Source organism: Parasteatoda tepidariorum, chromosome 8 (assembly GCF_982258835.1).
Source record: "Parasteatoda tepidariorum strain Cologne lab strain chromosome 8, Ptep-v5.0, whole genome shotgun sequence".
Taxonomy (NCBI): Eukaryota; Metazoa; Arthropoda; class Arachnida; order Araneae; family Theridiidae; genus Parasteatoda; species Parasteatoda tepidariorum.
The window spans coordinates 33,187,364-33,210,921 of NC_141762.1; the positions used below are offsets into that span (position 1 = coordinate 33,187,364).

General features: G+C 28.4%; 1 protein-coding gene across 19 annotated transcripts in view; it reads left to right on the forward strand.

The window, feature by feature from the left end:
- Window positions 1-23,558, forward strand: part of eya (eya transcriptional coactivator and phosphatase 2) — a 152,433-nt gene that overhangs the window by 67,017 nt on the left and 61,858 nt on the right. The window contains exon 1 of one of the 19 annotated variants that reach the window (XM_071181538.2): window positions 4,676-4,788. The exons of 16 other annotated variants lie outside the window; for them this stretch is intronic. In XM_071181538.2, the coding sequence (XP_071037639.1) occupies window positions 4,772-4,788 (17 nt within the window). In that variant the 5' untranslated portion in view covers window positions 4,676-4,771. Of the gene's footprint in view, window positions 1-4,675; window positions 4,789-14,264; window positions 14,395-23,558 lie in introns of those variants that run through there. 2 more of the 19 variants (XM_016069262.5, XM_087150102.1) reach the window with 2 other exon arrangements.

Below are 23,558 nucleotides of genomic sequence, written 5' to 3' on the forward strand. Positions count from 1 at the left end.
CTATTTATTTATATTAATTAATTCTTATCTTTAGACAGTCGAAGTTAGAGATATAGATCATGATATGGCAATGAATGGTGTTAAGTGATTAAAATATAACATGATTTTAGACCTTTATTAAATCTCCAAGGCCGTATGCTTACTGAATTGAAATGTAGGGTGTTTGAATTGTTGATGAATTCATATAAATTAACGGTGCGCAAAAAATAAACGGACTACCCTAAATAACTTTTAATCTAATGATCAGATCTTCACGTTCTTAAAAATACGACATTTCAAAATTGGATTTCTCAGATTCGACCGATTTGCATTTAAAATAGCCTTCTCTCAAATGATGGAACTTGAATGTCTTGCAATTCAAATTTTGGTCGACTATTTTTAAATAAAATAATAAGTATTTACCAAAACTTATATTTTGCATAGAATTATTTATAGAAAAACGAATTTTATTAATGTGAAATACGAAAAAGTATCACTATGGGGAGCCAAACAATTAAAACCATTTTTCCCAGATTGCTTCTACCCTCTATATTTTGGGCATTTGAAATCTGTATCAGTCAAAAAAAGGTATGTTTTTTTTTTCAGAAAATGTACGTTTTGGTGTCTGATTTCATAACTTCAAATATAATGTGCCCTAATTAATTAGCATATTTGAATTCACTCCCTCGATTGAATTTAGATGAATTTTGGAATGTGATGACAAAGATCCGATCAATAGATAAAAAGTTATTCGGGGTTGTTTTTTTATTTTGCGCTCTGTAAATTATCTTACTTTGCAGTCGAGAGTGTTGATTAAAAATTAAATTGGTTGATTCAGAATTTTAGTGATTTTTGATAACACAGATAGAAATGGGGTATTAATATCTTGTATGTTATAAATATACTGTATGATTTGTCATTAAGTGCTAATGGTTTTTATTGTTTTACTGTACATCATGATATTGGTTTTCTTCGACTTTATTGAAATTAAACATCGAGGGTAGCGGAAGAACTTCATATACCGGGTAGGTTGAAATTTCTCAACCAGAAGACATGTTGAGACTTATGAAGATAAAATAAACCAATTTTTTAATGAAAATGTATTTTATAAGGGGAAATAAAAATTTCTCTAATATGAGTTTATAAGTTCTTCTATCTCATTTGAGCCACTCTTGTTTTACGCCCTTTCAGAAAAACTTTCCTCTATGACGATTCACTAATCTTTCAGCCGCATTTCGCAACATTTTCGTCATTAAATCACGTGATTTTTTTGTGAAACGCGAACTCTGAAATGTTGGACGAAACTGTCTCCTGATTCGTGTTTCAGCTCAGTGCATTCTGGGAGTTCACAAAATTTTTCGCTTGAGTTTAAAACCGTTTGCATTGTGCAAAGGTATGATAATCATGCAATCGCCTATATCTCGCGTTTGAGTTCAAGAAATGACTCAATACTACTCACACTCCAGCATTCTTTTTTATATATTTTTTTTAAAACTTATATTTCAAAATCAATTGTAATGTTGCCTTTGACGAAATTCGTATTAAGCATTTCGCCAATTTGAAAAATGTATTTTCGGAGTATTTCCCATGAAATAAGTTCGTCAAAAACGAAGAATGTTTCGTTAATTTTGAGTATACATGTTAAACATTGTATAAGAGGTACACTTAGTTCAGCTTAGTAATTGTGTATATAATTTCACCGTTATTTTTATAAAGGACCTTATGTTACTCAGAGATCTTTAAATTCATACAGAGCAAAGATATGATGTTATTCAACAAATAATTTCGAATCATGTCAAGATCAACATTGTTTTAAACTTAATTGATAACTTTCATTATCGTAGTTTCTCAACTATTTCATTAATTAAACAGCTACGTGTTTAGAATGCTAATAATTCGAAACGATTAAAAGCGTCTTTATTGTTATCGCTTATGAGGATCAGAAGTGCCTGAAAATTGTTTAATCTTTAAGTTGTTGAGACAAAACGGGTTCACTTAAGCATTTCACACCATAAACATACGATAACATTATCTGTCTTTGTTGAAAGTTTTTGGTGAAAATTCAATCATTTACATCAGCAGTTTTGGTTAAAGAAGGAAATGAATGAGACGGTGAAACTCCATTGATTGAGAAAATTTTAACGTTTACCTTTTAAACAAAACCAATTCTGAGATAATGTAAACAGATTTGCCGTGTGTACGAACTGCGCCCATTCAAAAGCAGAAAATGCATATTTCGCTAATTGGTATAGTATTTTGAATACCAAGATTTGGTATCTTTAAACAAACGTATAATTTGTGGGACTCGTTCATTGGTTTAGAAAATTGTATTTTTATTTTTTTAAGAAAGTTATATTAACAGTTTTTAGCGCAGGTTTTATTCTTGACATGCAGAAAACTTAAGATAAAATGAGATTATAATTAACATTTTAGGTAATTTCGAATCACATTATTCTTTTGCTATTATTATTCATGAAAGTTTTTACCTTGTCTCAAAAGCTTGAAAAAATATCAATTTCTCTTTTAAGGTATTTTTTTTTAAAGAATGTTGGGTAATTTTTATTTGGTTAGTTGTTTTATTTCCGCATTTTCTTTTGGATTTGGGTCTATTATTTCATGTAACTCTCAATACTAATATTTTTCTAGTGGAAATTTCCCATGATTGCTGTGTAGTCATCTTTGTTTCTCTCGTGAAATAGATTTCCTTAAAAAGGAATTTTTTTTAAATTTTATGTATTATTGCCAGTTATCTTTGTTTCTCTCGTAAAAAAGATTTCATTAAAAAGGAAAATTTATTTAATTTTATATATTATTGTCAGCCATCTTTGTTTGTCTCGTGAAAAAGATTTCCTTAAAAAGGAAAATCAATTTAATTTTATTGTTGCCAGCCGTCTTTGCTTCTCTCGTGAAAAAGATTTCCTTAAAAAGGAAAATCAATTTAATTTTATTATTGCCAGCCGTTTTTGTTTCTCTCGTGAAAGAGATTTCATTAAAAAAGAAAATTTTTTCTTCTTTTTTTTTTCTGCTTTCTAATGGCAGGCACTGAATTTGAATCCTTGCCTATACTATGCCAGAATTGTTGCTCATTTCGCGTTACCCAGTGGGCACCTGTGAACCAAAGTCACGGAGGCGAGCAACATTGCCCACGCCACACTGCCACAAACCCGTTTATAGGGTGGGCCACATTCACACATCATACACACACACAGAACAGAGACCAGCACAAAGAGAGAGAGAAACATCCATGCCCAGAGCGGGATTCGAACCCGCAGCCTATGGCTTCGCAGTCAGGCACGCTAACCGCTCGGCCACCAGGCCGGCAGGAAAATTTATTTAATTTTATATATTATTGACAGCCATCTTTGTTTCTATCGTGAAAAAAGATTTCCTTAAAAAGGAAAATTTATTTAATTGTATATATTATTGCTAGCCATCTTTGTTTCTCGTAAAGAAGATTTCGTGGAAAATTTATTTAATTTTATATATTATTGCCAGCCATCTTTGTTTCTCTCGTGAAAATGATTTCCTTAAAAGGGAAAATTTATTTAATTTTATATATTATTGGTTAGCCTTCTTTGTTTCTCTCGTGCAAAAGGTTTCCGTGAAGAAAAAAAAATCTGTTTAATTTTATATATTGTTGTCTATCGTTTTATTTAAATAAATTTAATGCTGCCTGTTGTTGCTCTTTGGGGAGTATATTATCAACAACCAAAGTTACCTGTTTAAGAAAACAATATTTAAAATAATTAGTGTCAAAGCAATTTTCTAGTTTAAATTTTTAAACTTTAATAAAATTACATTACATCTCAATTTTTCGAAGTTTATTTTAAAACTTACTTTAACTGTAAAAAAAAAGTATTATAATTACAGAAAAAAAAAGATTGATTTAGATTATTTTTGGCATTTTATTACCGTTGTCTAGAGAAAACTTTTTTTAATAATAATCAATAAAAATGAATGTAAAAGAAAGATTAGGTAAAAAAAAAAAAAAAACTATTTTTAAGAATAAAATTCTATAATGGTATTAGATGTTTTTTTGTTTGTTTTAATAAAAGAAAAGAAGAAAAGTTTTTAAATAGCTAATCTTTTTCATGCTTTTCTTCCTTTTTTTTGGACTTAATATGACTACAAGAAAAGAAAGATATCAAGAAAAATTAGAAGAAAAAGGGAGCAATTTGTTATTATTATTATTTTTTTTTTGAAGTGTGGTATGCAAGATAACTTTCCGATGATTTTCTCTTGATAATATGAATTTTTTCGTGTAAATTTTTAAATACGTATCTTAGCATTGTATCATTTTTTATTTGCAACAGTCGATACAAATATTCTTCAATGGGAAAAATTTTATTTTTAATCAATCAGTTACAAATAAAAACTAATTTTAATAATGAGATAAATCTCAATGAAGTGTTCAAGATTAGTTAAGTGTCTAGACATTTTTTATCTAAAAGTTCTTTTCTTTTTTGGCGGAAAAAAAAAGTATAAATATTTTCTAATTGCCGAACATGAAAAGTCGGCTTCACTTGTTTACAACATTTTTAACGTTTCGGTAGGCGTGTAATCATCACTTTTCATTCATCACGGGATGATTTGTCGATTGATTCATGACTTTCTTTATCAATGATAAGTTAAAATTGTTACCTTGTTTCATTTTATCCGCATAAGGAAACATTGAAAATCCGATACGTGCCAATTTTTTTTAATGTCACTTATTTTGGTGTAATAAAAGTTCTACGAAAAGTAGATTATTATGTAATTCTGTACGAGTTTCCGCCAATACTCATATTTCAAAATGTTCTTAAGCATGTAGTAAGTAAGTTTAGAATATTGAATTTTTAAGATATCTATTTGTCAATATTATGAACATATATGATTAATCTGTTTTGTCGTAAGGTGTTCATATTCTTGTCCTAGATATACTGCTCGGTATGCTGAGTATTTGGAAATATCTTGTAATTTTATACAGATTTTGAAAAAAATAATAATAATATTTGGTAGTAATGTATTGCATATATTAAAAAGCGTACTAATAAAATATAATGTCTATAAATCAAATTAAAACCTATAATATTTCTTTAAAAATAAAAATTATTTTCCAAGAAAATTAATATTTATTTTCTCTTAAGTTTCAAAATCGATACGATTATAAGAAAAAACGTTACAATCTGTTTAGAGATTTTACAATTAGATGGAAAATATTTTTTTAACCTTAATAGCGTCTAAAATGTATTAAAATAAAAATTGAAAATTCTTCAAAAATAAATTTTGATTTGAAAGAATAAATGTTAGTTTATAATTCAAATTACATTGTTAATATCTTAATAATATTTCGATTGATTCGTGACTTACTTTATCAATGATGTGTTAAAATTGTACCTTGTTTTATTTTATCGGCATAAGGAAACATTGAAAATCCGATACCTGATAATTTTTTATTGTTACATATTTTAGTATAATAAAATTTCTGCGAAAAGTAGATTATTTTTTAATTCTGTATGAATTACTGTCAATACTCATATTTCAAAATGTTCTTAAACTTGTAGTAAGTTTTGAATATTAAAATTTTTAAGGTATCGATTGGTCAATATTATGAACATGCATGATTAATTTCTTTTATCGTAAGGTATTCATATTCTCATCTAAGATATATTGCTCATTATACTGTGTATTAGGAAATATCCTGTATTATTACCTAAATTTTTTTAAAGAAAAAAAGTTATATTTCACAGTAATAAATATTGCATATTAAGTAATATACTAATAAAATATAATATTTTAAAAATTAGAATAAAACTGCAATTTTTTTAAAAATAAAAGTTATTTCCCCCAAAAAATCAATATAATTCCCCAAAAAACAATATAAATCAATTTTCTGTTTGAAAATCGACACAGTTATAAAAAAAAACGTTGGAATCTGTTAAACAATTTTACAATATTAGATAGAAAATATCTTTTACCCTCAATAATTAAAAAAAAAAAAAAACTATTATAATAAAAATTAAAAGGTTAGTCTTCAAAAATAAATTGTAGTTTGGCAGAATAAATGTCAGTTTATAACTCAAAATTACATTGTTAATATCATAGTAATTTTTAAAACCATAGTTTTATTGAAAACGTATGATTTTATATTATTTTTCAAAAAGCGGGGAAACTATGTGAATAACAGAAAGTGAGTAAAAGTATTCAGCGAAAAATAGGGTATACTTTGCAGGGGTCTGTTTAGAAGAAATTTGGGTCCGTTAACGGACCCTTCACAAAATATCTTTTCATAAAAACGGATCCTTCACAAAATATTTTAACTTAAAAACGGACCCGTCACAAAATGATTTTTCTTTTAATCGGACCCTTCACAAATTCGTTTATCTTCATTATTATTTTGTTAATCGAATAAACCCTTTCAGGGCAGAAAACAAGAAAGATGCATGTAAAAGAATTAAGTTTTGTCTTCGGCAGACGATTCTTCCATTATTCATTCGAAATTAATATTCTGCGTTCAGCAGTATAGGCTAAATACCAAATATTTGTATGTTGCATCTCTAATTTAGAAGGAGCAATTGTTGTTTATTTTTTGAAATTTAATTTTTTTTTAATTACAATTTTACAGTGTTGAGCATAATCTTGTATGTCTATACAATTTAAAAACTCCTTGAAAAAAAATTTTTTTTTTGCAATAACGGACCCTATTTGCACAAATTCATAAAAGCGGACCCTGGTTGAAAGAATGTGAGTAATTTTTTCACTATTTCACGAAAAACGGACCTTTCACAAAATGTTTGGACAGACCCCTGCTTTGTGCTACGTATGAATAATGCTTAACAACGTGAGTAAAGCACAAATAATGGCTCAAGCTAAATGGACTAACAAAAATGGACATACTACACTTTCGGTTCCATTAACAATTTCTGTACACAGAAGAAGGTTGTTGCCTTTAAAATCTAAACTGTAGTCTGTTTTTTTGTAAAATTACTTGTGCTTTAATCGTTTTGTTTAGTTTTATTCTGAGTAATAATTTGATACCTCAACTTTGCTTTCCTGCTACACCTGTCAATTTTCTTTGTTTTTCAAATGATACAAATAGAAAAGTTTTCTGAGCAAATTGTAGCCGAAAATCAATAGTTAAAGAATTGTTGAAGCGAATGTATGTAAAAAATAGTACATATATTTCACAATAAAAAAATAAGATAAATTTCAACGAATTGCAGCTGAGAATCAGTGGTTTAAGATTTATAGAAGTGAATGTGTTTAAAAAGAAAGTATTTATATTTCTCAATAATAAAAAAAAATAATAAAAGGAATTTCAGGGAAATTTCAGCTAAAAATTAGTAAGAAAATTATATGTATGTAAAAGAAGTACTTACGTTTCACAATAAAAAAATAAGACAAATTTCTGCGAAATTTCAACGAATTTCAGCTGAGAATCGGTAGTTTAAGAGTTGCAGAAGTGAATGTATACAAAAAACAAAAAGTACTTATATTTCGCAATAAAAAATAAGATACATTAAAAAAATTGTGGTTTAATTTCATTTTGTTAATTTGCAAGATGACTGCGATCAACATAAAATTTACTTTAATAACAATTGCCCAAGTTAATGATCATAAAAAATTAAAATCTCGATTTTTCAGAATTTCTTACTGATGTAAGTTTTTACACGTGTCACGTTTACACGAGGCACGTTTACACGAGGCTCAGCTTTACACGAGGCACGGATTTACACGAGGCGCATAATTTGAATACGGAAATCATAGAAAAAAAAGAACATCGAATTCTCTCATGAAATGTATCAGTAAAACCCCTTTCAGAAGCATTTCGTTTAAATTATGGAGTTCTGCTGTTCTATATTCCATCTCGGGGAAAAGGCAGTTCTATGTATCATCTTTCATACTACGTCTTGTATGAGCCATTCTATGGCGAAAAGGCGATTGTCAAAACGGTGCCTATTTCAGATGTATATTCTGTTACCACTCTTTTCTTTTATTGGATTTACAAGGCTATAAATGTAAAAATATGTTATAAGGAAACTCATCGTTGGCGATTTTGCATCGGGGATTCTTTTATTCCTTCCAAGTGACCACTAAGGTTACTGGACTGGCACATTAATGGAACGTATTTTCTATGGCAGTGGTGGAAAGGTGGAGATCGACTTTCATGCGAATGCATTAATATCTTAAGTAAAAGGTTTTTTTTCTCTTATTTTTTTTTAACAGTGAAAAGGAATTGTTGTACTTTGCCGATCATTTTATTAAACCTGATAGCAAGAAATAAGGTAGAAAGGTTTAAAGCCAAATATTTTTAATTAATTAAAAAATTTACCCAATACTTTTCTAAATCATTTCGGAAGATGCTATGCTTCTTGGGTCTCCTAAGTTCTTTGAAAAAAAAAATAGACTTAGAGCATCTACATATTCTGCACCGCATGTGACACTCAAGAAGAGTGCAAGACACATTTCTTTGACTACCTTACACTTAGAAGAGCCACCTTATTCTCCAGGCTTAAGTCCAATGGATTTTTCCGTTTGCTCCATTTATGACGTAAGTGCTTACGCTAAACCGTATTAAGATTTATTATCCCTAAAAAAATTCACTGTGCAAGGAATTGGACAAAATATCAGCAATTATGAGTTGCCATATTCGAAAATTTTGTGACACGTTAACAGCTCCACATTCAGGCCAAAACGGCCACTTTAAAAATTTTTATGTATGATACACGTAAACATGTTTTTTTTTCTCTTTTAATATTAATAAGCTCGGTTATATTTTAATAAGCATTAAAATTTTTATAACGTGTCCAAATTTTTTCTTATCATTCTCAACAGTATTCTTATCTCCTATTTTGTTTCTTTTGGTGTCATTTTATTTTATTTTATTTTATAACCGTCGTTGAACAGCCGACCCAATTTTATGAGTATACGACTACTAATGTTCAACCCCGTAGCCTTGTAGTTTTGAACCCAATCCAGAAGACAAGGGAACTCCTGGATCGAGTATTGGAAGAAATTTGCTTTAGTGGAGGACTTTTTGATGGAGCTAACCCGTAGTTGCGTTACATGAAGAGGAAGACCACGAGAACCTCCCACGGTTAGGCTGACGGCAAGGGGACTCTAACCCATGATCCGTCTACCACTAAGAATATTTCATGTCAGCACTGTGGTCGGTGCAAGCCGGATGCGGAATTCGTATCGACTGGGATTCGAACCCGGATCGTCTCATTGAAAGGCGAACGCTCTATCCCCTGGGCCATCGCTGCTCTTTGGTGTCATTTGTCAAAAATATAGATATTTGTGTATCTTGTTGCCCACCACTTAAAAAAAAAAAAAAAATCTTTATAGTATTAGTGACAACGGCACTTTCTTTGGCAACCAGCTAATTATATGTTCTCGAATGTTTGTGGTTGTTATTTATTAAAACTGTGAGTCTGATTCTCTTAAGCTCAGGATCTAGAAGTAATTTTTTTTCACCTGTATTTCAAGATACACTTATTTTATTTCAATTTGTTTTGTGCCCTTCCCTTTCATATCTTATTATTCTTATATTTTAAGAAAAAGGATAAAAAAATTTTAAATCTTATAAATTATATAAATATTTCGATAATTTTATTTTTCAATGCTCATTTGCTTGTGAGCATACATTTACTGTAGTTAGAAGTAGTATTAAAAACGGATTTGCTTTTTCTCTCCTTACCGCTGCTCCTAAATATAATGCTAAGTATTTTAATGTTAAGACTGGATAAATTTTCAATTTTTCAATCGGTTCCAGTTATGGTTCCAGATCAGTACCCCCAGAAGTATGATTTGTTATGGGAACATGGAGGACTTTGAGACTCGAGAGATTTAACGTGCATCAGTCACCATTTACTACACTAGTCTTTGGCATGCAGGGATCGAACCCACGGCCTCTTGGAAATGGGCCTAGTGCCCTACCCACCAGACTATCCTGGCCTTTTTATAATTGTTTGCAAATAATTTTCAATTTGCTTAAAATGCTCTCGAGATATGATGAAATAAGTAAAATTAACATTAAGGGGTCCAAATATAGGACCGCTCTCCTGATATTAAGTCTATATTTTTAAAATTGCAGATACTCCCTATAGTTTGGGGGTCAGAAATCCGAATCGATCGAAAAGAAAGGTGTGTTTAACCAGAGAAAGTACGTTTTCGCTTCTGATTTCATTACTTAAATGTCGTATACACTAATTTATTAGCCTATTTAAGATTACCCTCTGAAACCATTAAAATTGAGTCTCAGAATGTGAAGATCCGATCATCAGATCAAAAGTTATTCAGGGTGGTCCATTTTTTTTAAGTAGTGCCCTGTACGAATGAAATAAAGCCTAAGTACGTTTTACGTAAATGCAAAAGTGTGTTTTTTTTATACGGCATGGTTGTAGTCTTCGTAATACTATTCTTGAATTTTAATGTTAACTATTTTAATACTATTCAAGTGTGTATTGATTTTAGTCATAATAATAATTATTGAATGACCTTTAAATTCATAGTTAATTCAAGTTTCATTTAGTAATTATCAATACTAAGCATGCTTTAAACATTTCTCCTTTCAGTGATCTTATTTTGTAGGCAAAATGATAACAAATGTTTAATATTAATTTTTTTTCAGGCCGAGAAGTATTCGGTAGAATTCGTTTTGTTCGTTATCCGAATATGTGTTCGTTATCCGAACACAAAAACTTTTCGTTAACCGATCTGTTCGTTAGCCGATCACCCACTGTACTAGCTATTTAATGTCCTCATTTTGCCCCATTTATGAATATTCGATGTAAATATAGCACTTGCAAAATGAGTAAGCACTTTTTTTCAAAGCGGAGCTGGTTGTTATTATTCTTTGAAACTCTATTCATCAATTTAATGCCACTTGATTCTGTTGATCTTTTGCTCTTTTTCTATGTAGAAAAAAAAATATGCACATGTTAAAGATCATTGGCATTAAGTCCCACAAATAAAAAAAAAACATGGAGTAGTAAAAATGGAGGGAAAAATAAACAAACCAGCAAATAAGTACCCTGTTTATTGATAAAACTCGACGCTCGAACTTTCAACTAGAGAAAGCTTGTGCCACCTACCAGCTAGGCTGTTTGTTCGAATGCATTCAAGGGAAAACAGCTGCCTTTTTTCCAAGTGACTGAACGGTTGATTGGCAGTTTCTCTGAAGATTGGTGGCAAGGGTAGGCCGGAGCCTAGCCTCGCCTTCACCCCCATGCCTTTTTGGCTCCTTGCCCAACACTTGCTGGTTTCCGGGCACGAAAAATCTCACGCCGCGGTTGTCTTCAATAAACAACCCTTTCTTTTCATATGAGAGAGCGGATTGAGATTTTTTGTTTTTGTTCCTTATTCAACTTCTTAGTCAGTTGTTGGTGGACCCTTTTTATTATTTTATGCTTTCTCTGTGGATTGACTTTTGCAAGTCTGTCGATTTTATCTTAATTCCCTCAACCTTCAGAAGTATCCTAAAATAGGATAATTTGATTTAAAGCAAATAAAATTCTATTCGTTTCGTGCTTTTGTGTTAAAAAGTGGCAAAAAATTGCTGACGAAATATCGGATTGTATATGCCACAACTTCAGTCAGTTGTGGTGGACCCTTTTTATTATTTTATGCTTTCTCAGCGGATTGACTTTTGCAAGTCTGTCGATTTTATCTTAATTCCCTCAACCTTCAGAAGTATCCTAAAATAGGATAATTTGATTTAAAGCAAATAAAATTCTATTCGTTTCGTGCTTTTGTGTTAAAAAGTGGCAAAAAATTGCTGACGAAATATCGGATTGTATATGCCACAACTTCAGTCAGTTGTGGTGGACCATTTTTATTATTTTATGCTTTCTCAGCGGATTGACTTTTGCGAGTCGATCGATTTTATCTTAATTCCTTCAGCTTTCCGAAGTATCTTAAAATAGGATAATTTGATTTAAAGCAAATAAAATTCTATTCGTTTCGTGACTTTGTGTTAAAAAGTAACAAAAAATTGCTGACGAAATATAGGATTGTATATTTAATACATTTTATGAACGTTGGTAAATGTAAATTAATCGAAAAGTTTTAACATTTTATGCTTGTTAAATTTTCCTTCATTTTATTTATTTATTTATTTTTCACAAATTTCTTTTGGGGAATTTTTATTGTCATTTTTAGTCGATGTCATGGTGCCAATTTTTATTAATTTTTTATACATTCAGTGGATCAACTTTTTCCAGTTAGTCAATTATTTTTTGATTCGTTAAACATTTCATAAACATTAAACATAAGATAAAGATCTTTTTTTTTTTTTTTTAAAGAAAAATAATTATAATTATAACTCGTTTAGACTCCATCAGGGATTAAAATACGACCACTATTTTAGGGAATAATATAAATTGTAAATATCTTTCTCTTCATTTACTTTTGGTTAATTGAAGTATAAAAACTCTTTCATGTTGCCGTTTTCATTTTATCATTTGTTCTAATTTAGGATTATATGATTTAAAATGATTTGCAGGAAATTTTATAATGTTTTTGTGTTTTCTAAAAAAAATAATTTTTAATCGTTAATTATAAATTGAAAAAATTAACTGACCATAATATATATAACAGGAGTCTATTTAGAAGAAATTTGGGTCCGTTAACGGACCCTTCACAAAATATCTTTTCATAAAAACGGACTTTTCACAAAATATTTTAACTTAGAAACGGACCCTTCACAAAATAATTTATCTTTTAATCGGACCCTTCACAAATTTGTTTATCTTCATTATTGTTTTGTTAATCGAATAAACCCTTTCCAGAAAAAAAAAGGGGGGGGGGAGAAAGACAAATGTAAACGAACTAAGTTTCGTCTTCAGCAGATGCTTCTTCCTTTATTCGTACGAAATGAACATTCTGCGTTCAGCAGTATAGGCTAAATACCAAATATTTGTAGGTAGCATCTCTAATTTAGAAGCAGCAATTTTTTTTTAATTTTTTTTTTTTTAATTTTTTTTTTTTTTTTATTTATTATAATTTTACAGTGTTGAGCGTAATCTTGTATGTCTTTACAATTTAAAAACTCCTTGAAAAAGTTTTTTGCAATAACCGGACCCTATTTGCACAAATTTACAAAAAGCCGGACCCTGGTTGAAACAATGTGACTCAACGTTTATTTTATATTCACAAATTACGAGTAATTTTTGCACAATTTTACAAAAACGGACCTTTCACAAAATGTCTGGACAGATCTCTGTATAAGTTGTAATGTTTTTTATTCAAAAAGAATGACAAAGGTGACTGCGATGTAAAAGGGGAAAAAACACTCATGGGTATTTTTTCCTTTGTAACTCAGAAAATGCCTGTGAAACCTGAAGCAAAATTAAATGGTTAAAATTTAATATTTTGCATGAAACGTAACCACAAGAATTCTTGTCGCATAACATTACACTGCTTTTTTGTTTTCTATAGAACATATTTTAACGACATTAAAATATTTGTAAGGTAAATTAATTAATAATATTTGTAAATTAAATTAATTAATAGGTCCTAACAATAAATAAAAAAAAAACTTTTCATACAAAAATAAGTCAAAAGCCCTTATCACATAGATTAAAAAAGTTCTTACCTAATTTTTAGCCAAAAAAAAGAAGAAAAAAAAAGCCGTAATCCCAGATTAAAAAAGTTCTCGCTTAATTTTTTTTAACTAAAAAGGAAAAAGAAATGCGCTTTTAAAAAAACTTGTTTTTTTTAGTAAGTTATTTTATTACTAATTAAACATTCTTTAGTTTAAACAATGAATAATTTTTCAAAATATTATAAGGTAGTTATTATTAATAATTTAACTAATTAGTAATCATAAGAATAAATACATAATTTTACAGAAAGAATACCAAAACCATTGTGATCAAAGCTTTCTTTTTCTTTTCTGTGACCAATAGAATATCTATGAGATGTAAAGTGAAAGTTTAAAACTATGAATAATGCGTGACAAAAAAAAAAAAAAAAAAAAAGAAAAGAAAACTTGAATAATTAAAATTTATAACGGATTATTTTTGGAAACTTTTAGTCTTACATATTTTTTCTTTCCCTTACTTTCTTTTCTTTCTTTTTTATGTGTATATTAAAAAGCAATTCTGATCTCTTTAAATGTTCAATTTTATGATAATATGCTTAAAGAATGCAATTTTGTTTAATCTAGAATTACCGAAATTTTTAGCTAAAAAAAATAAAAAGTCAAATATTTGAGGACGGAAGTTAGTTATGCTGCTCATATGCTAAGCGAAGAGGGCGCCGCAGTCGATTGACTACTGAGATAAACTGTCGTCCATCCATCTTCTGTCATTTTTTTCTTCTTTAGACTCTATCCTCGTTTATGCTCTTCATTTTATCATTATTTTTTTTAATATTCTGGTTCAATGTTTTAGAGAGAGGGACATGTAATGATTCAGCTATGTTTTGATAAATGTGAGTGTTTTGCTTAGTTTATTTTTATACTTTTTGGAAGATTTTTATAATTTTTTTTTTTAATATCTGTTATCAATCATTGAAAAAATTAATTAAATTTGGCAGCATAATTAGTAGTTTCAAATTCTTTACTTATCATGCATATTTTGGGTGGGTTAAAACAATCTATGTTCAGGTTTTCGTGGTTATTTGTAACTTTTTCACGGCCAATATAATAATAACCGCATTTTCTATAATATAAAAAAAAAAATTTCCTCTTGTTAATCACCTTCATAGACTTTTGATTCATTAAATTCCGCTTTATTGATAAGTTATAATAGATCCAGCGGTTCTAAAGGGGGTTGCTTTAAATTTTATAATTAGTGAGAACAATTAATTTTAAAAAAAAACTAGTTAAAAAGTTTAATCTTCATTCATAAGTGAAATATAATTTTTTTTTGTCTCCTAATAGATTCAAATTATTTACCCTAAAATAATAAAAATAAAAGAAAAAAAGTCAATCATGTTCTAATTAAAGAATGAAAAATAATATATAATTATGAATTTTTTTTTTTTTACATGAAATAATCTTGAGAAAAATAGCTTTATAATTTAGTATTAAAGAGTACGTTCTTTACAATTTGCTCAATTAGTTTAATTCATCGAACAAAAATAAATAAATAAATAAATAAATAAAAAGAAGAAAAAAAAAAAGAAATCATAAAAGTTCCCATATTTTTACCGCTCTGTGGTAAAACTATCGATTCTATTTAGATTGAGACTACTCTAAAACGTGATAAACCATAATAATGTTCTGATTTACTGCAAACTTAATATGGGGTTACGGTGGCCACATTTCAGTATTCCTTGATTAACACGATACTTTAGTCAAACTTGAACATAAGCATGTTTAAGCATGTTTTTCTTATTAAAGTATTATGGTTCAACCGTGAGCCGATTTTTTCTTTTCTTTTAAGAGCTTAATTTTGGAAGGACAAAATGCCAAATGCATCAAAAGAAGGTATATTTTGATAAAAAATTTGTATACTATATGCATATTTTTTTATTTTATTTAAGTAGCCATTACAAGTTTAATACAACACTGTAAGCTTTTCAATAAATATATATTGAAAGTAGACTTAAGGTTTTAATAATTTTTAAGCAGGATATTAATTTCTGCAAACTTTACTCAGAGTGATCCGTAAAAACCGATCTTTACATTTTCAGAAGGACCTTTAAATTTTAACGATATAGTGTACCTTTTAAATTCAGAGGTACTGTTTTTAAAGTTTATTATTTTATCGAGTCACCCTCTCTTAACCCCCAGAACTCTATATCAACCATTTGGGTCACCCCTGTGTAAGTTGTGAGCCCCAAATGTGTGTACTTTTTGTTTCTATTTTTCCTAAGGATTATAAATATATATATATTTAAGCCGGTCTTCTCAGTAGAATCTGAGTATCAGTTAAAATTGCTAATTTTGTGCTAAAAATTATTTTTGTGCTAACATTTAATAGTTTTCTTCTTTTTTAAATTTTTTTAATGCGTTTTAAATATTTTTGTACTAACCGAATATGGTCTCGAATACAAGGGCAATTTTATTTTTAACCTGCTTGTGCTTTCCATTTAGTCTAAGGAAGCTCGTGCATTCCCAAAAACTTGTTATTTATAGAAAAAATATCTAAATTTTCAATTAAATACGAAAAGAAAAGGTGAATAATTTTTTTCGAAATTTTTTTTTAAAAATCAAATCCAAACTAACTTTAATTAAATTGATATTTTTGATTGGATATTGCTCTTACTATATCTTCGTTGTCAGTCCAATTAAATATTTTATTTATTTTTTATTTATTCTTATCTTGGGGGCATTGAGTTAAGGGGAAGTTAAAGCTTAATAGAGATCTTTAAGAAATGTAATATGCATTGTAAAATGTTTTTTAATCTATCTTTCCCTAAGTTTTTTTTATATTTTTTTTTATGATGATTTGATGTTTGTTTAATAAATTATCAGTAATCAAAATAACTTAATAAAAACAGCAGCATATAAATAAAAATAAAAAGGAAGAAATTAAAAAGTCGAAAATTAAACAAGCAATTGAAAAATGGGTTTTCGTAGTTTTTGAAGTTCAACTGCTTGATCGATTCCATAAAATAATTAAAATTATTTTTTAGTTATACGCTTTTTTTATTGTTTAATTTTTATTTTTGTTATTTATTATTTTTTCAAAGTCAATGAGGAATGTAAAACCACTTATGAATTTCTTTCAGCTATTTTATGAACATAAGCTACATTTAGAGTACCCGTGCCGTTAGGTTAATGGTCGGAGGTTTACGTAGTTTTCCTCTCCATGTAACGCAAATGCTGATTAGTTCCATAAGAAAGTCCTCCACGGTGGCTAGTTTGTTCAAATGCTAGTCTTCTGGGTTCAAAATTACGAGGTTACGGAGTTGAACATTGGTTGACTTAAACTCAAAATCGGGTCGGCTGTTCAACGATGGTTATAAAGTTAAGTAAAATAAAGTAAAATAAAAGCTTTTGATGAAAAATAAAAGAAAATAAGGTGTACTGAAATTAATGTGCGGTTGTGTAACTTTTTCTAAGTCTAATATAAATTAGTCATTACTAGATTATTGTGAGACTACATCTCGAAATTACCGAAACTATCTAAGCTGTTATTTTTTTTAATCAAAAATAAACACTTTTTCCACTGTTTCAAAACCTAATCTCTCACTGCAAAAGTGAGATTCAAAATTGTCACTTCCACCTCCTCTTGTCAACGCTTTCTAAACATCGCAGATGCTCGAACAAAAACCCCTCGTGTCACAAACGCGCGAATATTCTAAGATTTTTTCGAATGTTAAATCCTTTTTATGTCAGATTACAGTCAAGTCTGTCTTAGCGATGTTAGTTTTTACGAGATTCAGAGATGAATTCCAGAAACCACGCAAAAGATAGGGATATATAAAAAAAAGAACCTTAAGGAGGATTAAAAAATGAACGAGATGTCGCGATAAAACTAAGGAAATCCCCCCTCTGTATGTGACATTCTGCTGAATCTTGGTGATCGTCAGGTTTTTCAACGAAACAGTAAATTTCATAGATTGGAATGACTTCATTTTTTATGTTCTTTAATTATGCTACCGTCACCGAGCAGTTGTTCTAAACCATGGCCTGCTGACTAACCAAGGAGAGAGAATGTAGAATATTTTTTGTGGTATTTCCGAGATACAAAGAATCGTTTGTTGGAATACGGTTGAATTTTGAGAATGTTTGAATCGCGTTTTATGTATTTTTTTCTTCCTTTTCTTTCATTCCGTATTATGAAAGTAATAATTTATTCTTTGATGACGGAATTTTAGATAAAAATGTTCTTAATGTGAGCAAATACATACATTTACGTCTTTTTCAGAGGTTCTTAGAGGCTTTCATTTCAGGGTCGTTTTTTGTGACATCTAAATTCTCAAGAAAGTTCTGAGTTTTTCTGCCTAATGAAGACTGTATGGGTTTAGCGGACAAGTGTTTATAAAATATTAAGCTTGTGTTGTTTCTTAAATATAAATTCATTTGTTATCATAGAGTTGATTTTGAAATTATTTGAATCGTATTTTATATTTTTGTCTTAGTTCATTCGTACTATGATGGCAATAATTTAATTTTTGAAGACAGGATTTAAAATAAAAATATTCTTTATATGAGCAGATACTAAAAATATTTTGAATATGAGTATACCTGGAGTATATGTATATGAGTATATTTTGAATATAACTATATCTGAGTTAATCCTGAAAAGATTTATGACTTACCACAATTTGTAAAAGAATATTTTTCATAAAAATATTGATTTTATTAAAATATTTAAATTATTAACTTAGTACATTACCCATGCTAAATACTTAACCTTTAATAGTTTAATTTTTTTATGCTACTATTTAACTGGATTGTGATGCTCAGCAGGGGTCTGTTTAGAAGAAATTTGGGTCCGTTAACGGACCCTTCACAAAATATCTTTTCATAAAAACGGACCCTTCACAAAATATTTTAACTTAAAAACGGACCCTTCACAAAATGATTTTTCTTTTAATCGGACCCTTCACGGATTTGTTTATCATCATTATTATTTTGTTAATCGAATAAGCCCTTTTCAGGGCAGAAAACAAGAAAGATGGATGTAAACGAATTAAGTTTTGTCTTCGGCAGACGATTCTTCCATTATTCGTCCGAAATTAATATTCTGCGTTCAGCAGTATAGGCTAAATACCAAATATTTGTATGTTGCATCTCTAATTTAGAAGGAGCAATTGTTGTTTATTTTTTAAAATTTAATTTTTTTAATTACAATTTTACAGTGTTGAGCATAATTTTGTATGTCTATACAATTTAAAAACTCCTTGAAAAAAATTTTTTTTGCAATAACGGACCCTATTTGCACAAATTCATAAAAACGGACCCTGGTTGAAAGAATGTGAGTAATTTTTTCACAATTTCACGAAAAACGGACCTTTCACAAAACGTCTGGACAGACCCCTGCTCAGCTATACACAGTACTTATAATTAAACCTTTGAATGCTTAATTTTCTGATTATTATATAATGTATATTAGTTGCTTAATTGTACGTAATTTAAACATTAAATGCTCGATATTTTTTTAATGGAATTATTTTTATAAATAAATTTTATTATTTAAATACTTAATAAGAAACAAAAAGACATCCATTAACGACATATGGTTAATACACATGGTTATGCGACATATGGTTAAAAGTGTAGATTTATCAGGTTAAATTTTTTTTATATATATGTAAAAATAAACCAATAAATTCAAATTCAAAATTTTTTTCTTAAATTTCAATTTTTTTCCTTCAAAATTTCATTTTTTTTTTGTTCATAATATTGATCACAATAAATTAATGGTGTTAGCGGATACTATTTGATTTGTTGGAATGTTGAAAATAACGGGACACCTGAAAATTATAAAATTAAATCTTAAATTATGTGTTACTATCACTAAAAACAAAATATCGGATGATTTTCAGAATGCGTTTTAAAAAAGAAATATTAAATCGATAGCCATAATCGTCTGCACGACCGCACCTTCAAAATTTTTTCTCGAGTTCGAAAAACGTCCACCTTGATATCAGTATCATCAAATTTTGTTATTAATAGACTGTGAAAGGTGGCGCTACTTTCGACTAGTAGAATGTATCACTAGAAAATTAATCCATTGTCTCTAGGGGGAGTTACAAACAGAAAGGAGAAGGAGAAAAGACAGAAATAGGCTTATGTGATATGTGTGAAGTTATGCTGAGAACGATTAGCAGAATGATAAAAGATGACACTACTTGCCTTTGTGTACAAGATACCGCCGTAATGTCGGTGCTTTTAATGTTTTTTTAAACACTCGCTTCGTTTCTGTTATTAGATTTATTCTCTAACGTGACAAGCAAAAGCTGCTGTTTTTGGATTTTCTAATTATTAGTGCAGAAAGTTGTTTTCGGCAATTTTTTTAATGGTGTTTTCACGTTCGGCAATTTTTTTTTTAAGTCAAGTTAATTTTGAACTAACGGGCAAAAATTATTTATGTTAGCCTTTATTACTCTTTATTAACAAATTATTTTGATGGATATTTGTATTTTTCTCGTTAATAAGAGTGGACAGAAATAAATATTTGTTTGAAAAATGTCATTTTGGTTTTCAATGGTTGGAACTAATTATATAAGGCAATGAGATGCTTAGATGAGAGACAAAGTCAAGAGAATTTTCAAAAACTATGCATTGAACAGTATTAATCCTTAATGGACAAATGCTGCACATTAAAGCTGCTACAATTTTATTATTCTTATCACTCTTATTGTTGTCTTACTTACAATTAACTCAATTGTGATTAATAATATAGTTTATTATTTTAGTTTAAACTAATTAATTATGGTACGTAACAATAAGTTTCCACTATTCTAAAAATATTGAGTCCACAATCTCTATTTATTGGAAAGGTACCTTAAACTTAATGGGAAATCAATTTAAAACACTTCCAGGCCGTTAAGGTTTAAATTTTATATGTTTTCGTATAATTCCTTTCCATAAAAATTATAAATCTTAAGCTACAAATTGCAAGTTAAGAAAAAGTAAGCGAAGTATCAAATGTGTAGTGGTTTCTTTCTGCTTTGGTGGAGAAAAAAGGAAATTGATTTGAAAACGGCTGTAAGAAGTAAATAAATAAATAGCAATAATATTTTTTATTAGATATTTTTAATTTTTCTGAACAATGCATAAAAAAATAAGTTACTAATTATAAAAGAAAATTAGTCTTAAATATTCCGAGTTTTGTTTGGAGATTAGTAGAAACTATGAAACAGCTTGGACAAAAGCAGATTTAGAATTTGAATGATCTAAATCAGGCTAGTCAAAGGCAGCCAATATTTAAATTAATTACTATCTGCAAAAAGAAGGTTGAAAAAAAAAACCTCTGTATAATATTTTACTACCTATAAATAAAATTTCAAAATATGAAATTTCATTGTAAGTATTTTAAGTAAGCGGATTATATATTTTAATTTATTTTAAGTAAGCGGATTATATTTTAATTGAGTTTACATTAATTGAAAAAATGTCTTTAAGGGCTTAACATTAATTTATTGTTTTGTATATTTATAGTTGGTGTATATATTAAAAACATGTGATGTTTATAAATATGAAATGGAATATAGGAATATGAAAAACATTACAGAATATAAACTTAAGAAAACATGTACATAGATAATATATTTTATCTTTTTACTTGTTAACTTTTTCTATGTCATTTTGCATTTATTGTTAGCTATAGTGTAAACATTTTCTTCAATCGTTTAATAAATGTATAAAGTAAAAAAAAAAAGACGTAATTATGTTTATAAATTTAGAAGTTTCCCAAAAATTCTTTTCGTAAACTTAAAAAGATTTTTCCTTTTTCATCATTTTCATAAGCTTAAAAAATATCTTCAGAAACGTTGAAATGTTTCCTTAATCATATAAATAATTTTAAAGCATTAAAAATAAAATAAATCTTAAAAAAAACGAGTATTTTGATACTGTTTTAAAATGCATCGAACGAAAGATCGTATGCATATATTTTCTAACTAGAATCTCCGTTGTAACTATTAAAAATGTTAATATATAGTAACAGAATATGTACTACGCATATAAACATGATTAAAAAGAAAAGCATTAACACATAACACGTTTCTTATTGCATAATTCTATTTATATACTTTTTAGAGGTTAATTTCAACCATAGTCTTGAGTTTTTTTAAAATTTCCTTTCTTTAATACAATTTTTGTCGCCCATTTTACAAAAAAGTTTTTTAAATTGCTTAAAATGTTTTTTTTAATCAATTTTACAAATGTAAGCATACTCATAAATAAATGTTTTTTCCCTCCATAGGTATCTAAATGGTTCTTAATCATTTTCATGCTTGTTTTTTTATTGTTATAATTTTCTTTGGCCATGATTTAAATACTTTAAAGATGGCATAGAAAACGTTGTTGTAACCTTTTTAATTATTTAAAACTTACGTTAAAAAATCTAAGAAATCTTTTTTTTAATTATTCAAACATTTATTATTATTTAAAATAATGATTTAAACTGGTTAAAATTAGACTTAAATCTAAGTATGTGAAGCATAAAAAAAAGAAAGAAAAATTATTTAAAATCTGAGCAGTTAAATTATAAAAAAAGAAAGAAAATGATTTAAATTTGTTAAAAATTTGCTGTTAAAGATATAAGTAAATAAAGTATAAAAGAAAAGGGAAACAGAAATATTTAAATTTGCTAAAAATAGTCTCGAATAAATCTAAGTAATTAAAATATGAGAGAAATGTTTTGTCTTTAATTTAATGAAAAATAAACTCTAAAAATTCTAAGTAAATTAAGTATAAAAAAAGCAATAACAAACAACAACAAAAAATATTAGCATCTGCGACACAAATTTCCTTTTTATAAATCTAAGCTTCAGACTCATTGAGCAGAAGTTATTTTATGAAACAAACAGGAAGCTACTTTCCATAAAAAAAAAAAAAAAATCCTTCACATTATCTTAATTTATAATTATTAAAGGAAAAAAAAAAAAAAGTGTCCCCAATATCTCTTACTTGTCCGGCTTTGGCGCTTGAATGACTTTTGGTGACAGTTTGCCCAGGGCTACCTGACAACTTGGGTGGGAATGGTGTTCATGGATGACGACAGGTAAGACCTCCTCAGTGGTTGTGCTGATTGCTCAACAGCGGGAGGGCGGTGGCCCCCCGCCGCCCCAATCAACACACACGCCTCTGAAATGTCATTTTTATGTGTTTTTTCATTTACTGATGAAGAGCATGGTGAATTGATCGAAAACGATTTGCCACTGGGTGTGCAGGAAGGGTTATTGCGATTAGATCATTTTTTATTTTTTTTAAAAAAGTTTGATAAACTTCTAATTTTCTTCTTTAAGAAAGTCATTATTTCATTAAATTAATAGACAAAAAACCCTGTATTCCTGTAAAACAAATTGCTTTACATTTTTAACGAAGATTATCAACATTAAAGAGTGACAACAAAAGATACATTAATCGATAAAATGTAACAAGGATTGCGAGTAAGTAATTTGATGTAAAATGAATAATCGAAAGAAACTGACGCGGAAAGTTAATTATGTTATCATTCATGTATTATGGGTTTTGATAGTGAGCGCCACATTTCGAGCACTCTATACGAGGCAGCTTTTATTTCTCGATAATTCAATAAACAATGCTGTCCATATATTCTTATTCTATAATGCATATTAACTTACTGTTATTAATTTACTATCAATTACTAAATTACTATCAATTTTGTAATAAATTATAGGTTATTAAGCTTTAACTTCAGCTAATATTATTTAGTTACATTTACTTATTAACTTGTTATTTATTTATTATATATAAATAACATGTTACATTATTATCAGCGTTTTATTCCTATTTTCTCTGTATGGGGTTCTGTTTCATATCTGTCTCTTTAAGGCTAGTTTTTTTTTGCAAGAATTTTTTTATAAAATACATGCATTTTCTTGCCTTCTAACGATATTACTTAATTATTTATTTTAAAATAGCATTAATTAATATGCAAGTTATTGAAATTTAGCCTTTTTATAAAGCTTAAATAACTGCAATGGTTTAATTTAACACTTATTAC